Below are 17,562 nucleotides of genomic sequence, written 5' to 3' on the forward strand. Positions count from 1 at the left end.
TCCAATTTTCTGGTGGTTAATTTCCTGCCTGGGTTGTCTTTGAACCATGACCCTCAGATTTCAGCCTCCTGAGTAGCTAGGATTATAGGGATGAGCCACCAGCACCTGGCCTTGACATAGATTTGATTGCTACATGGGTGTGTGTTTGCTGATTCATGGAGCTTTTCCAACTCCAGTGCCTTTCTGTTCTGTTACCCTTCAATAAAAAGTTAAAAATAAAATCAATCTGTTTTTAGAAACAGACTTTCTATTCTTGAGATAGTCTTCTGTATACCAAGAAGAACTCTATAAACAAAGTTAAGGTATCTAGCAAGATAGTTCTGAAATTAGTGTCAAAGTTACCAGCCCTAATATTTTATTACTCTAAAACTTAAATGCTTAAAAAAAAATCCACAGTTAGAAATTCCCTTTAAAGCTAGGTACCGGTGGCTCATTGCTTTAATCCTAGCAATTCAGAATGTTGAGATCTAAGGATCATGGTTCAAAGCCATCCCACGCAGGAAAGTCCATGATACTCTTATTTCTAATTAACCAGTAAAAAGCCATAAGTGCAGGGCTGGGAAGGTAGCTCAGTGGTAGAGCGCTTGCCTTGCATGCATGAGGCCCTGGGTTCGATTCCTCAGCACCATATAAGAAAAAAGCCAGCAGTAGTGCTGTAGCTCAAGTGGTAGAGCACTAGCCTTGAGCTGAAGCGCTGAGGGACAGCGCCCAGGCCCAGAGTTCAGGCCCATGACCGGACCTCCCCCCCCAAAAAAGCCATAAGTACAGGAATAGCCCAAGCAGTAGAGTACCAGACTTAAGTGGAAAAAGCTAAGCAAGCATGTGAGGACCTGAGTTCAAGCCCCAGTACTGACACTATAAACTTCTAGTCATTGTTATTGTTATCAATAGCAATAAAGATGTGGGGGGGGGGGGGGGGAGTGGGTGCTGGTCCCGGGGCTTGAGCTCAGGGTCTTGAGCTCTCCTTTGGCTTTTGTGCTCAAGGCTAGCCCTCTACTACTTGAATCAAAGGTCCCACCACAGCTTTTTGGTGGTTAATTGGAGATAAGAGTCTTACAGGCTTTCCATCCAGGCCGGCTTTGAACTAAGATACTAAGATCTCAGCCTCCTGAGTAACTAGGATTACAGGCATGGGTGACTGACACGAAGCTCACTCCCTGCTTTTAAATCTTTTGCACTAACAGCTTCTTCTTCCTAGATGAGGAACTAGGGGTGGGGAGATTCTAGTCCATTGTGGGCCTGAGAAATCATTCCGATATGACAGGACAGGCACATGGGTTTCTTCTATGAATCTTGTCACCTTCCCTTGGCTGGCTACCTGTATTGGTAGTTTTGTATGGCCTATAACGATGTAATAAATATTCAAATAGCCCTTGGCAGAAAAAAAATGTTCCCACCCTTGGTAGACTCCATAAATTTTAAATTCAAAGAATACCTCAAGCAGTTATTTTCCCTATCATTTGAAAAAAAAAAAACTTTCTGAAAGTGTTTTTCCAGTTCTTCATATGAAATTTCTAGGCCCTTAAATCATGAATTAAAAAATATATAGGCTGGGTGCTGGTGGCTCATGCCTATAATCCTAGCTACTCAAGAGGCTGAGATCTGAGGATCCTGGTTCAAAGCCAGTCCATGAGACTCTTATCTCCAATAAACCAACAGAAAACTGGAAAACCACCAGGGATGGTGTGCATGATTGTGCACATGCACACGCACACGCACACACCCCCATTTATTTGTTTGTTTTTTATGCCAGTTCTGGGGGGGCTTGAACTCAGAACCTGGGCACTATTCCTGAGCTTTTGTGCTCAAGGCTAGCACTCTACCATTTAAGCCACAGCTCCACTTCTGGCTTTTAGGGTTGCTTAATTGGAGATCAGAGTCTCACAGACTTTCCTGCTTAGGCTGGCTTTGAACCAAGATCCTCAGCTCTCAAACTCCTGAGTAGCTAGGATTACAGATGTAAGCCACTGGTGCCTGGCCCTTATCATCGTATTAAACATATATATATTTCAAACCATATACTTTCCCCTTTCTTGTCTGCCCTCCACCTCCACCGTCTCTAGTGAGTCCGTTTCTAGATTTGATTGGCTCATCCACATCTGAGTGTCAGAATGAATGATTCTGGAGGTTCCCTGGGGAGGAGCGTGAATCAGTCCTTCTTTGGGAGGAGCTTATATTGAGTCCCCTCTCTTCCCCCTCCATCTCGCTCTGCCCTGCTATGCAGAGTGCCAGGCACAGAGCTGAACCCAAAGTGAATTTATTGCATCGCCCTTTGCTTTAAAGGGTATTGAGTAAGAGGTTATTTTGGAATGTGTTTTTATGCTATAAACTTGTGAATCATTGCAAATTGACAAAGACCAGGAAGGTAGTTAGGAGGGTATAGGTGAGGGTGTGATCTCATGCTTGTGTGTGTGTGTGTGTGTGTGTGTGTCACACACACACATTTGCTTGTGTGTTTAATCCCTTGGACATGTAAAATAACTTCTCAGCTGGCTCAACCCTACCATTACTATCTTTTAAGGCCAAATAACTCTTCATGATGCCAGTTGGGGGACAGGGAAGATGCACTCTAAATTGTATGATGCCCTATCTCTGTATTCACCTATAAGATGCCAGCAGTATCCTGAGTTTTGTCTCCTGAAAGGCTGGGGTATAGCTCAAGGGCAGAAGGCTTGTCTAACATACAGACCGAGCATCACCTTACACACACACACACACACACACACACACACAAAATCACATAAGCTGGGCACTGGTGGTTCACACGTGTCATCATAGCTACTGACAAGGCTGAGATCTGAGGTTAGCAGTTCAAAGCCAATCTGGACAGAAAAGTTCATGAGACTCTTATCTCCAGTGAACCACCAGAAAACCGGAAGCGGTGCTGTGGCTCAAAGTGAGAGCGCTCTACCCTTGAGCTGAAGAACTGATGGACAGCGCTCAGGACCCGAGTTCAAGCCCCATGACAGACAAAAAAAAAAAAGGCTGAGGTCCCACCAAAACCCCAGCACTCAGGCTATGCCCTGCATTTAGAGGAGATCATCTTAACATGTGCTCCAAACAAACAAACAAACACACTGACTTCTGTCTTGCTGACAGGGCAGGGATAGTTTGCTGCTTTACTGATCTACCCAGCAACATCCCACTGAAGACCTTGGTTTGTGAAGCAATAAACTCAGAGAGTCAGAGATGGGTGAGTCAGGGGCATGGGGCAAAAATGCTTCCTTCCTGCCAGATGATGATGCCAACTGTTTACCCACTGACCCATAAACGGGGTTTGTTTCCACCACTTGATTATTTATGAGTAGCTGACTACAAACACTGGTATAATAATTGCTTCTTGATTATTAATATATTATATATTGTATTTCTATTGCCAATAATGGGGCTTGAACGAGCACTCTTGCTTGGCTTTTCTGCTCAAGGCTGCCACTCTACCACTTGAGCCACACCTCCACTTCCAGCTTCTTGCTGGTCAGTTGCAGATGAGTCTCTCAGATTTGTCTGCTTAGGCTGGCTTTGAACTGCCATCTCAGATCTCAGCCTCCTGGATAGCTGGGATTACAGGCATGAGCTACTACTACCTGGTGCTTCTTGATTATTTTTAGTCTTTTTTCCCCCTGATGGTTGACTCCCCTAACAGCCCTGTCTTGTTCCTTTTGCGACCTCTCTCCTGTTCTGTCTCTGTAATGGGCATCTCTGTCTCTGTAATTGTTATATCAGCCCAATTTCTAATCTCTCCTTCCTTGGGCAATTCATCTTGATTTCCCTTAGGAAAACCACCCATCTTCTCAGGTCATGGGAACTGGGTAGAGTTTGAAACCAGGTTTTTTAAATCCCAGGCCCAAAGTCCAGGAGTTTCAAGTTAGGCCCAGACACTTATCCCCCGTATGCCAAATAGAGAGACACAGTGAAGGGCAGAGGAAAGAGGTTTATTCCACGGCAGCCATGGGAAGACAGCACGTTAGCACATCTTCAGTGGTCTTGAGGGGTACAGACATTGACTTCAGGTTAAATGGGAGGTTTGGGGGCTGGGTGGAAAAGAATGCAGTGTTCACACTGGACCAGGTCACAGGTGTGGCTGGGCTGATCAAGACCTCAGTTTTTGACCTTAGAAAACTTGTGCAGAATTGTGGTCACTTTAATACCCAGAACAGAACAGGTGCAAGGTGGTCTCCCAAGTCTTGAGTCATTTGCTTCAAGATGATAAGAAGAGCCAGGTGCTGGTGGCTCATGCCTGTAATCCTAGCCACTCAGGAGGCTGAGATCTGAGGATCACAGTTCCAAGCCAGCCTGAGCAGGAAAGTCTGTGAGATGCTTATCTCCAATAAAGCATCAGAAAAACTGAAAGTGGCGCTGTGGCTCAAGTGGTAGAGTGCTAGCCTTGAGCTGAAGAGCTGAGGGACAGTGCCCAGGCCCAGAGTTCAAGACCCATGATTGACCAATTAAAAAAAAAAGATGATAAGAAGGTGGCATTGCTTGTTTGTGGGGTAGTTTGCCTTCCACATGGGTTGGTTACCTGTGAATCTGGTCTTCTCTGGAACCCATGGAGATTGCATGGTTAACCACAGCAGAAACAAGCTCAAATCAAAGGATACAGATTGAAACTCGGGGGAACTTGCAGCTAAATACCAAGGCCCAGCAAAAGCAATTTTGGTTTTTCCTTGTCAGTCATGGGGCTTAAACTCTAGACCTGGGTGCTGTTCAGCTCAAGGCTAGCACTCTACCACTTGAGCCACAGCGCCACTTCCAGTTTTCTGGTGGTTCATTGGAGATAAGAGTCTCACAGGCTTTGAACTGTGATCCTCACATCTCAGCCTCCTGAATAGCTAGTATTACAGATGTGAGCCACCAGTGCCAGGCTAAAGTATCTTTTAAATTGCCTCTTACAAGTTCATGGCCCTTTCCACCAAAATCCAGCTTCTCTAACCTCGTTACACTAGCCCTCACCCCAAGCATACACCCATAATCCTTACTGAAGCCTGACAGTAATTCTGTTCCTAAGCCTTACTGTCTGTCTGGCTCCAACTGAACATTGATCCAAGTCAGGTCATTGGCAATTCTGGAAGTTTCCTGGAGATGTCTGGGAGCTGAAGTAGTTTTGTTGTTATTTGTTTGTTTGTTTGTTTGTACAGGTCTTGGGGATTAAACTCAGGGCCTAGATATTGTCCCTGAGTTTGTTTGTATTTTTTTTCCTCAAAGCTGGCTCTCTACCACTTGAGTCATAGCTTCACCACCAGCTTTTTGGTGATTAACTGGAAATAAGAAACTCACAAAGCCGGGTGCTGGTGGCTCATGCCTGTAATCCTAGCTAATCAGGAGGCTGAGATCTGAGGATCGCGGTTCAAAGCCAGCCCAGGCAGGAGAGACCGTGAGACTCTTATCTCCAATAAACCACCAGAAAACCGGAAGTGGCGCTATAGCTCAAGTGGTAGTGCGCTTGCCTTGAGCTGAAGAGCTGAGGGACAGCGCCCAGGCCCAGAGTTCAAGCCCCACGACCGACAAAAAGAAAAAGAAAAAGAAAAAGAAACTCACAGACTGGGAATGTGGCTTAGTGATAGAGTGCTTGCCTAGCATGCATGAAGCCCTGGGTTCCATTCCTTAATACCACATACACAGAAAAAGCCAGAAGCGGCGCTGTGGCTCAACTAGTAGAGTGCTAGGTTTGAGCAAAAGAAGCTTAGGGATAGCACCCAGGCCCTGAGTTCAAGCCCCAGAACTGGCCAAAAAAAAAAAAAAGAAGTTCACAGACGTTCCTGCCCACACTGGCTTCAAACCATGATCCTTAGTCTTCAGCCTCCTGAGTAGCTAGGATTACAGGCATAAGCCACCTGTATCTGGCTTTAACTGCTTCTTACCGATACTGACCACTCCAACTTGGAGGGAAATCACTAACATTTAGCTTTACTAAAAATGTCATCAGTGTTGTCTATTAAGATTTCTTTTTTTTTAATCTGTTTATAATCAGTTTGATTTTCTTTTTTGGATATTCAGTTAATTTTATTTGTCTTAGAATTTACATTGCTTTTCCCTAAAATATCTTGAGACCACATTTAAAAAAATTAAATATATAGGGCAAACCAGTGCAACAGCGATACTCACAAGACAGTATGTTGGACATGAACTGTACAACTTGGGGTGGGAGATTGGGGGGAAGGGAAAGTGGGAGAAAAATGAGGGAAGGGGTAACAAGTTCAACAAGAAATGTACTCCTTATCTTAACCCCTCTGTACATCGCCTTGACAATAAAATTAAATTTAAAATAGATATCATCTTTTTATTTAAAATAAAACATAATTCAATTAACCATTGAGAAAAGCAACATAATAAACATAACATAAGGTTCTGTTTCTAGTTGGGTGCCAGGGGCTCCTACCTATAATCCTAGCTACTCAGGACACTTAGATCTGAGGATTGTGGTTCGAAGCCAGCCCGGGCAGAAAAGTCCCTGTGGGACTCTTATCTCCAATTAGCCACTCAAAAACTGGATGTGGTGCTGTGGTTCAAAGTGGTAGAGCACTAGCCGTGAGCCAAAGAGCTCAGGGACAGCACCCAGGTGCTGAGTTCAAGCCCCATAACTGACCAAAAATAAAGGCTCTGATTCCTATGTATTTATTTATTTATCTGATATTAGGGCCACTCATTCTTGTAGAGCTCTATGACTTGAGCCACGGCTCCCTTCTGACTTCTTGCTGGCTAATTGAAGGCTAATTGAAGACAAGTCTCACCCACTTTGCTGCCTGAACTGCTTCAAACCTTGATGCTCAGATCTCAGCCTCCTGAGTAGCCAGGATTATAGGTGTGAACCACTGGCAACTTATTTATTCTCCTAAGCCAGGTCCAGCTGAGCAGAGAGAGAACCCTGCTTCATTTCCCCAGTGTTCTTCCACTGCGACCATTTGTTTCTCAGATTTCAAGGGAACATTGGACCAAACACACCACTTTGGCATTTCCGGACTGTCACTCCTTGCTCATCAGTGGAAGGCAAGGCCACACTAATCATTCCATGACACATCTACCTATCCACAATGCAGATGAGTAACAGATAACCTCTAGTGACCTTTACAGTCAACACAGTAAACATAAATAACTATTTAAAATAAAAAAGGCAGAAGGTCAGGGCAAAAACCACATGCAATGATCCTACCCTTGCGTGGCTCTATTGCCTCATGCCTATAATCCTAACTACGCAGGAGGCTGAGATCTGAGAACCCTGGTTCAAGGCCAGCCTGAGCAGGAAAGTCCATGAGACTCTCATCTTCAATTAACCAGCAAAAAGCCAGACGTGGAGCTGTGGCTCAAGTGGTAGGGCACAAGCCTTGAACCAAAAAGCTCAGGGATAGCAAGCAGTCTAAGTTCAAGCCCCAGTGCTTACACACACAATACACACACACAAACACACACACATCACATACACACAAGGCACAAAAGACTTCTGCCCTGGAGTTTATGGTAGCCACAGGTGCCCTGAACCTGGGCCAACAGACATGCTGTGCACCTCCTTTATCATCCAGTTCGAATGACGTCTCGGTGATGCTCAACACAAGCACCTGAGTGCTCACTGCCACACGTCATCAGGAAAGGAGAAGCTCTTTCCTGGCTGGCACCCCCATCAGACCCTAATGGTCTTTGGCAGCAAATGGCTGCAGCTACAAACTCACACCCTTGGGTGGGCCAAAACTTTCCTGGCTGGCGCGAGAACAGAAGTCAAGGAACACCAGCTTGCCATGGGAACAGAACCACAGGCAGTTAGGAGATAGCCAGCCACCAGTGGTGCACGCCTGTAATCCTAGCTACTCAGGAGGCTGAGATCTGAGGATTGAGATCCCAAGCTAGCCCAGGCAGGGAAAGCCTGTAAGACTCTTATTTCCAAGGAACCACCAAAAATGGAAATGGAGTGGTGGTTCAAATGGCAGAGGGCTAGCCTTGAGCAAAAATGCTCAAGGAAAGCATCTAGACTCTAGGTTCAAGCCCCAGGACTGGCACACACAACAAAATGGATGTGATGCTCAAAGACTGGATCAAGGGTTCAGTGGAGAGGCCTGTGTCCTCAGGAGCTGGCTTGCAAAGTCAGAACCAGGCAGTGAATGCAGGTGGAGGCCTCCATTGTACAGTAGGTGGAGCTGGGGGAATGGAAATTAAGACCAGCCAGAGGTTAATGGCTGACCCCAAACCCCCGTGTGTGATGGTCACGTTTACTTCATTTAGTTCTCTCAACAGTGGTGGGAGGTATGATTTATAATTGTGTGTTGGAAGGGGAGGGTTGTTGTTCCTGGGGCTTGAACTCAGGGCCTGGGCACTGTCCCTGAGCTTATTTTTGCACAAAGCTGGTACCACATAAGCCACAGCTCCACTTCCAGCTTTTGGGCAGTTAATTGGAACTGTGGTCCTCAGATCTCAGCCTCCTGACTACTAGGATGACAATTGTGAGCCCATGGTACTCAGCTCATTTATAGTTATTACCTTGATCTTCTACATGGGGAAATCGAGGCCCAGAGAACTGAAGGGTGATCCACATGCCAAGAGACAGTGCAGCAAAAACCAAACCCTTCTTTCTTTTAGTTCTTCAAACCTGATGCAATATCATCTCACAAATTTTTTTTTTTGATCAGTCATGGAGCTTGAACTCTGGACTTCCAGAATCACAGTTATACACCTATATAGAGATAGAGTAAAAATGTACTGTATTTCTCAATTCTATTGTATTTCTCAATTATAACTAAGTTTATCTTTCTGAGAAGTACAAATAAGCCTATCAACCTGAATAGCAAAAGCTTTATCTTTGTTATACAAATTGCTAATGAGTGAAATAGTTTTCTATTAAAGATAAGGCATGCATTGAATTTCTAAGAATTCTTCATTTAAGGTAGAGGGAAGAATGGCCTCAAATGGTTTTGCAAGAACCAAAATATTACCTTAAGCCACATGCCAGTGGCTCACAATGTACTCCTAGCTACTCAGGAAGCTGAGAGCCGAGGATCACATTTTAAGCCAGCCTGGGCACACAAATCCAAGAGCCCCCTTTTTTTCTGGCCAGTTATGGGACTTGAGCCCAGGGCCTGGGCACTGTCCCTGAACCTCTTTGTGCTCAAGGCTAGTACTCAACCACTTGGGCCACAGCACCACTTCTGGCTTTTTCTGAGTAGTTTATTGGAGATTAGAGTCTTAGGGACTTTCCTGTCCAGGCTGGCTTCAAACTGCGATCCTCAGATCTCAGCCTCCTTAGTAGCTAGGATTACAGGTATGAGCTTGTACCAGGCTCCAACTAACCACTAAAAAGCTAGAAGTGGCCAGCACTGGTAGCCAATGCCTATAATCCTAGCTACTCAGGAGTCTGAGATCTGAGGATTGCAGGTCAAAGCTAGCCCGGGCAGGAAAGTCTATGAGATTCTTATCTCCAAGTAACCACCAGTGGCACTGTGGCTCAAAGTGGTAGAGCGCTAGCCTTGAGTACAAAAGCTCAGGGACAGAATCCAGGCCCTGAGTTCAAGCCCCACAACTGACAAAAAAAAAAAAAAAAGCTAAAAAATAGAGATGTGGCTCAACTGTTAGAATGCCAGTTTTGAGTGAAAAAACTAAGCAAGAACACAAGACCCTGATTTCAAACCCCAGTACTGGCACACACGCACACGCACACACACACACACACACACACACACACACACACACACACACACACACACACACACACACTACTACTACTACTACTACTACTACTACTACTACTACTATGATGATGACTACTACTACACTGATGGCTAGTAAAGTTTTGGGAAAAGGTTTTGGGGAGGAGATTACAGTCATTAGTTAAAAGTAAATACATACCCTTTGTACATCATCTTTCTCTTTTTTTCTTTTTTCTTTTTTCTTCTTGCCTGGGCTGGCTTTGAACTATGGTCCTCAGATCTTAGCCTCCTGAGTAGCTAGGATTACTGACTTGAGCCACCAGCGCCTGGCTTGTACATCACCTTTCTAATAACAATTAAGAAAAAGTCCCATCTGAAAATTTAAAAAGGTGTCTACATAGTGTTAAGAAAACTGGATTGCCTAATTAAAATAGATCCAAGTTATATCCTCATCTTATTCTTTTCCTCAAAATTAGTTTCTTGCTGAACACCAGTGGCTCATTCCTGTAACCTTAATTACTTAAGAGGCTAAGCTCTAGGGTTAAGCTCTTCATGATTTGAAGCCAGCCAGGGAAGGAAAGTTTCTATGACTCTTATCTTCAATTAACCAGCAAGAGGCCAGAGATTAGCCACTAGAAAATAGAAGAGGTACTGTGACTCAAGAAGGTAGAGAGCTAGCTTTGAGCTGAAGAGCTGAGGGACACTGCCCAGGCCCAGAGTTCAAGTCCCACAACCAACAATAAAAGGCTAGGGATTGAGTAATGGCTCAAGTGGTAGAGCACCAGCCTTAAGTGAAAAAGTTAAAGACAGCACGAAAGCCCTGGGTTCAAGTGTCAGTATAAGGACAAAAGCAAAAACCATTCCTTTCTTTCCTATGTAACTTTCTTGTGTGTTTGTGCCAGTCCTGGGTCTTAACCTCAGGGCTCAGGCACTACTGTCTGAGCTTTTCTACACAGGGCTAGCACCCTACCACTTGAGCTACAACCCCACTTCCAACTTTTTGGGTACTGAATTGGAGATAAGAATCTCATGGACCTTTTCTGTCCAGGCTGGCTTCGAACTGTGTAGCCTCCTGAGTAGCTAGGATTATAGGCCTGAGCCACTGGCCACTGGCTACAACTCATTATTGATGTACATTAGATGCCCACAGGGATTTCCTCATGACATTTCTGTACCTGAATATAATGCACTTTGGTCCTATTCAATGTCTCTGTTACTTTCCTATTCCCCTCACCCACCGCAGCCCCTGTTCACCTTTCCCCTTCTCTTCTACCTTCTTAGTAGTAGTTTTGTCACCTATCCAACCCACTCAGCTTTCACAAATGAATTGTGATACTTCACTTAACATGATGTTCTCCAGTTCCAGCTGTTTTCCAGTGATCCATATCATTTCATTAATTTTTTATTTATTTTTTTGTTGGTCATGGGGCTTGAACCCTGGGCCTGGGCTCTGTCCCTCAGCTCTTTAGCTCAAGGGGAGTGCTCTACCACTTGAGCCACAGAGCCACTTCTGGTTTTCTGGTGGTTTATTGGAGATAAGAGTCTCATGGCTTTTCCTGCCCCGGCTGGGTTTGACCTGCCATCCTCAGATCTCAGCCTCCTGAGTAGCTAGGATTACAGGGGTGAGCCACGGGCACCTGGCCATTTCATTCCTCTTAATAACTGAGTAAACATTTATTCTTTATATAAAAATCACATTTTCAGGGGCTGGGAAGGTGGCTCAGTGGTAGAGCACTTGCCTTGCATGCCTGAGGCCCTGGGTTCGATTCCTCAGCACCACATAAGCAAAAAGAAAAAAGCCAGAAGTGGCACTGTGGCTCAAGTGGTAGAGTGCTAGCCTTGAGCTGAAGAGCTGAGGGACAGTGCTCAGGCCCAGAGTTCAGGCCCCACGACCAGACCTCCCAAAAAAAATCACATTTTCAATAATCCATTCATTCATTGGTAGGCACCTGCTAATTCCATAACTTGACTATTGTGAATAGTATTATGATGAATGTGGCCTGCAGGTGCATCTTTGATAAGCTGACTCTGATTCTTTAGGGTATATGCCCAGGAGTGAGATAGCAGAATTGTATGGAATATCTGTTTTTAGTGTTCTGAATATCCTTTATCCTGACTGCCATGCAATCAGTTTAATTTACACTTCTACCAGGAATGACTAAGAGCTCCTTCCTGACCCTGCCTCTATCCTCACCAGCATCTGTTGTTATTTGTTTTCTTGACCAGGGTGAAGTGGGTCCAAATAAACTTTAAATGAATCAAAGGTTAAAATGTAAAAGGAAGGCCATAAAAGCAGGAAAATAAAACAAGGGTGAACATCTTCATAATCGTGAGAGGGAGAGGTTTCACAGAAGCATCAGTCATTTCTCATAAAGCAAAGGATTGCATCAGACCACACCAGAAGAAGATAGAGCTGAAAAATGAAAACAACAATAAACCCTGATCAGCCAGAAGGGAAAAACTGGGGAAAGTCAGATACACAAAGATACAATGTTATTATTATTCTTACTATGTAAAGAACCCTTACAAATCAAAGTGAAATGTTACATGGAGCTAGGTGCCAGTGGCTCACACCTGTAATTCTAGCTACTCAGGAGACTGAGATACGGAGGATCAAGGTTTGAAGCAAGCCTGGGCAGAAAAATCCATAAGACTTCATTTCCAAAATAATCAGCGAAAAGGCAGGAGGTGTGTGGCTCAAATGATAGAGCCAAGCAAGCAAGTTGAATCTAAAGGCATATCTCAAGTTTACAATTTATATCTAAAGATAATCATGGACACTAAACATAAATGAGCTGTCTTTGTTTTCTTTTATTGGATGTGTGTGTGTGTGTGTGTGTGTGTGTGTGTGTGTGTGTGTGTGTGTGTGTGTGTGTGTGCATGCTAGTCCTGGGGGCTTGAACTCAGGGTCAGGATGCTGTCCTGAGCTTTTTTGCTCAAGGCTAGTGCTCTATTTCTGGCTCCATTTCTGGCTTTCTCTTGGTTAATTGGAGATAAGAGTCTAAGTTTCCTGCCCAGCCTGGCTTTGAACCATAGTCCTAGGATCTCAGCCTCCTGAGTAGCTATGATGCAGATATGAATCACCAGCTTCTGTCACAAGATAGTTGTTTTGATGGCCAGCAACAGAAACATTCTAGTGATTTTTCTTTTGTTCTTTTCTCTTTCCCTTCTTTCCTTCTATTTTCTTTCCCTTCTTTCGTTTTTCTTCCCCTGCTCCTTCCTCCCTTCCTGTGATTCTCAGGTTCCTTCTTTTCTTGGAGAAGTTTCTCTCTGTAATCCATGGTAATTTTGTTGTTGTTGTTGTTTTGTTTTTGGGTCTGGTCGTGGGGCCTGAACTCTGGGCCTGGGTGCTGTCCCTCAGCTCTTCAGCTCAAGGCTAGCGCTCTACCACTTGAGCCACAGCGCCACTTCCGGCTTTTTTCTTTTTGCTTATGTGGTGCTGAGGAATCGAACCCAGGGCCTCAGGCATGCAAGGCAAGCGCTCTACCACTGAGCCACCTTCCCAGCCCCTCCATGGTAATCTTGAACTCGTGATTCACCAGTCTCTTCAAGGATATGGGCATGTACCACCACACCCATCTTGAGTTAGGGTTTGTATATGGCATTAGGAAAGAATCCAGCATCATACTTCCTGCACATAGGACCCTAGTTTTCCTAATACCATTTTTTTGAAAAAACTCCATTCTCCATGGAGTAGTCTCAGCACCCTTGGTCAAGTTGTTTGACAATTTATGTGAGGTTTACTTTTAGGTCATTTATTCCATTCTGTTGTTCTATTTGCAATGTTTTGTGTTGTTATTGTTATTGTTGTTGTTGTTGTCAATTGTAAGGCTTGAACTCTGGGCCTGAGCACTGTCCCTCAGCTCTTCAGCTCAAGGCAAGTGCTCTACCACTTGATCTACAGGCACCACTTCTGGTTTTCTGGTGGTTCATTGGAGATAAGAGTTTCATGGCTTTTCCTGCTCAGACTGGCTTTGAACCATGATCCTCAGATCTCTGCCTCCTGAGTAGCTAGGATTACAGGTGAAAGCCACCAGCACCCACCTACTTGCAATGTTCTTATGGCAGTACTACACTGTTTGGGCAATTGTAGTCATGTAGGAAGTTTTGAAATCCAGGAGTACAAGTTTTCTAACTTTATTCCTCAGATCTCAACTTTCTGAGTAGCTAGGAGTACAGGCATGAGCCACTGGCACCTGGCTCAGTTTGTTTTTATGGAAGGCCTTTGTGGTTTTACCCAGCCTGGCCTTAAGGCCAGTCTACGATCCTCCTATCTCCACTACCTGAAGAGCTGGGACTACAGGTGTGTACAATCATGCACAGCGCCTAATTTTTTTTTCTGGTCCTGAGGCTTGAACTCTGGGCCTGGGCACTGTCCCTGGGCTCCTTTAGCTCAACACTAGTACTCTACCACTTGAGCCACAGTGCCACTTTCTTTTTTTCTTCTTCTGTGATTAACTGGAAATAAGAGTATCAGGGACTTCCTGCTCAGGCTGGCTTCGAACCACAATTCTCAGATCTCAGCCTCTGGAGTAGGTAAGAGTACAGGGTTGAGCCACCAGGGCCCTGGCCTAAAGTCACTTTTAGAACTAAAATTGATGGGGTTTGTTTTTGTGGTGCTGGGGATGGAAAGCAGGGCATCACACATGCTAGGCTGGAAGGAATTTTGAGCAATAGTTTAGAACACAGTCATCAATGGTGAATGGAGATTTTTGCATTGGAGGAAACACAATACATAAACAAGGGGCAAATAGGGTTCATGCAATGTCAGGTTTTTACATTGTAAGCAGATACTACTGCTGCCCTCCGTGAGGTATTATAGAAAACTCTGACTTTAACCTATGGTAAAATGAAACATTTTTATTTGCCACAAAAGACATTCAGTAACATGGGAAAATAAAAGTGTCCCAGAAAACAATACTCCTCTGTATTACTGGTAATATGCAGCAATTTCAAAATGTCCTACCTGGGGCTGGGAATGTGACTTAGTGGGAGTGCATGGAGCCCTGGGCTCAATTCCTCAGTAATTACATAAACAGAAAAAGCCAGGAGTGGCACTGTGGTTCAAGTGGTAGAGTGCTAGCCTTGAGTACAGAGAGGCTTAGGGACAGGGCCCAGGCCCTGAGTTCAAGCCCCAGGACTGGTAAAATAAATAAATAAATAAATAAATAAATAAATGATTTCCTCCCTTCTTCAGATGTCAGTGGCTCACATCTATAATCCTAGCTACTCAGGAGGCTGAGATGTAAAGATCGCTGTTCAAAGCCAGCCCGGGCAGGAAAGCTCATGAGACTCTTATTTTCAAGTAACCAGCAAAAAGTAGGAAGTGAAGCTGTGGGTCAAGTGATAGAGCACGAGCCTTGAACAAAAAAGCTCCTGGACCCTGAATTCAGGCCCCAGCACACACACACACACACACACACACACACACACACACTCCTGGACCCTGAATTCAGGCCCCAGCACACACACACACACACACACACACACACACACACACACACACACACACACACACACACACACACACACACACACACACACACACACACACACACACACACACACACACACTCCTTTCCACATCCATATCTTAGCTGACTGACCCAATCCTCTATGTTGACTTATTTACCCACTAACAAGTTGGTCCCAGGGTTTCATGAACCCTGGATTGGTGGATATTACACACACACACATACGTTAGAAACACTATAACTAACCTGCAATAGAGATGTGCCAAGTAGCCAGAATGGAAATGGCTTTCTCACTTGGTGATGACTGATGTCCATTTCAGGCTATCCCAATGTACCAACTCCCACCCACGGGTCACATGCACACACACACACACGCACACACACACACACACACACACACACACACACACACACACACACACTGGCTCTAGGAAAACACTGATCAAGGATTCCCTGTTGTGGGAAAAGGGGGTCCAGGCTGCTGCAGCTGAGCCGAGCGCCCATTCCTATGATCCAGATTCACAACCTTGATCCCATAGCCAAGAAGCCCACCAGGTGTGGCTGGGTCTTGCTTCTGGACTGTGGGGGTGGTACTCCAGAGCTTACTAAGACTATCACCGCGGTTTGAGGCTTTGCAGCTGCTGAAACAAAGGACTACCACCTTAGCACTGACCCCACCACAGGTTTCCTCTCTTACAGTGCTGGAGGTGAGAAACAGGAAGTTGTGTTACCTAGGCTAAGACTAGGTTGTCAGCAGGGCTAGGTCTTCCAGAAGGCTGAGGGGAGGCTCTGTGTTCTTAACACATTCTAGTTTCTAGAAGCTGTCTAGTTTCCCTTCCTGCATCTTCAAAGTTGCCCATGGCATGACTCTTCTCCTCTTCTCCAGACCTTGGTGATTGGCAGCCCACTGAGATAAACCCAGGCCTTCTTGTTTTGAGGACTTTACCTTAATTACGTTTGTAAATCCCCTTTGTCACAGGATGTGCCACTCGGGTGGCAGGGATCATGAGGTAGACATTTTAGAGAATCATTACTCAGCCTGGCATAACCAAGAGGAAGGTTGCAATTAAGCCAGCAAGTGTGGCTGAGGCTGCTGACACAGGAGCCATAGAAGATGCCCGGCTTCCAGGCCAGGCCATGATGCTAGGTATATAGTGCCTCAATAAAATGAACATGAAAACCAAGTGCTGGTGGCTCACACCTGTGGCTAAAATCTGGAGGATGGTGGTTCAAGACCAGCCTAGGCAGGAAAGTCTATGAGCGTTCATCTCCAGAAAAAACAAACAAACAAACAGCAAAAAGGTAGCCTGGAGGTGTGGCTCAAAGTGGTAGAGCACCAGGTAAGCAAACAGGCTGAGCAAGAGCACAAGGACCTGAGTTCAAACCCAAGTACCAGCACGCGCACACACACACACACACACACACAAAAGAATACATACGGGAGTAAATGCCCAGATGGATTCAAAGTCATGAGCTATACAGACTCAAGGTTAGAATAGGATTCAGGATCTTTGGCTTTAGCTGCCATGGAAGCAAACTCTGGCTCATCCTGAGGAGCCCAGAATGGCATCCAATCAACATGGATGCAACACACAGGCAATTGGCAAATGAGATTTATTTAAACAATGATATACGTCAACAGGAACAATGGCCTTTGGAATCAAGGATGCTCAGACAGTGGGAGGAGATGAGGGGGACTCGGCCTGCCCATCCGTCAGGAAGCCTGGCTCAGATCCGGGAGGCTTCGGCTTCTGGTTCAGCACGAGCCTTCAACAGATCAACAGGTTATCTCCTTTAAACCTGAGGGGCAGAGGAGACACGATTCTGTCAGAGGCTCAGCAGAGAGCAAAGACACGCAGAGGAGAATGCGGCACCGTGGGGCCCGCTGGGCCAGCGCTTGTCACCAGCAGACCTCAGCACTGCAGCTCTGCTGAGGTTCTTCAGAGGAACAGAGGTGGCACAAGATACCATTTATGGCCGGGCATTGGTGGCTCACACCTGTGATGCTAGCTACTCAGGAGGCTGAGATCTGAGGATCGTGGGTCAAAGCCAGCCTGGGCAGGAAAAGCCATGAAACTCTTATCTCCAATTAACCACCAGAAAACCACAAGTGGTGCTGTGGCTCAAGTGGTACAGCGCTAGCCTTGAGCTGAACAGCTGAGGGACAGCGCCCAGGCCCAGAGTTCAAGACCCAAGACTGACCAAAAAAAAAAGGATATTGTTTATGGATGATTTTTAAAAAGGACTGAGAGCTGGGTGTTGGTGGCTCACACCTGTAATCCTATCTTAATCCTATCCATTCAGGAGGCTGAGATCTGAGGGTCACAGTTTGAAGCCAGTCTGGGCAAGAAAGTCTGTGAGACTCTTATCTCCCAAGTAACCAACCAGCAAAAGGCTGGAAGTGGAGGTGTGGCACAATGGTAGAGCACCAGCCCTGAGTGAAAAAGCCAAGAAAAAGCGCA

At 45.3% G+C, this 17,562-nt stretch overlaps 1 protein-coding gene across 2 annotated transcripts in view; it reads right to left on the reverse strand.

Annotated features, from left to right (window-relative positions):
• Positions 1-16,697: 16,697 nt before the first annotated feature.
• The window catches only part of Lcmt1 (leucine carboxyl methyltransferase 1), a 32,613-nt gene continuing 31,748 nt past the window's right edge, over positions 16,698-17,562 (reverse strand). For both annotated transcript variants that reach the window (XM_070004303.1, XM_070004302.1), the window contains one exon: positions 16,698-16,900. In XM_070004303.1, coding sequence (XP_069860404.1) covers positions 16,870-16,900 — 31 coding nt within the window. In that variant the 3' untranslated portion in view covers positions 16,698-16,869. The remainder of the gene's footprint in view (positions 16,901-17,562) is intronic.

The sequence above is a fragment of the Dipodomys merriami genome, unplaced genomic scaffold, assembly GCF_024711535.1.
Source record: "Dipodomys merriami isolate MVZ:Mamm:240054 unplaced genomic scaffold, mDipMer1.0.p SCAF_62, whole genome shotgun sequence".
Lineage (NCBI taxonomy): Eukaryota > Metazoa > Chordata > Mammalia > Rodentia > Heteromyidae > Dipodomys > Dipodomys merriami.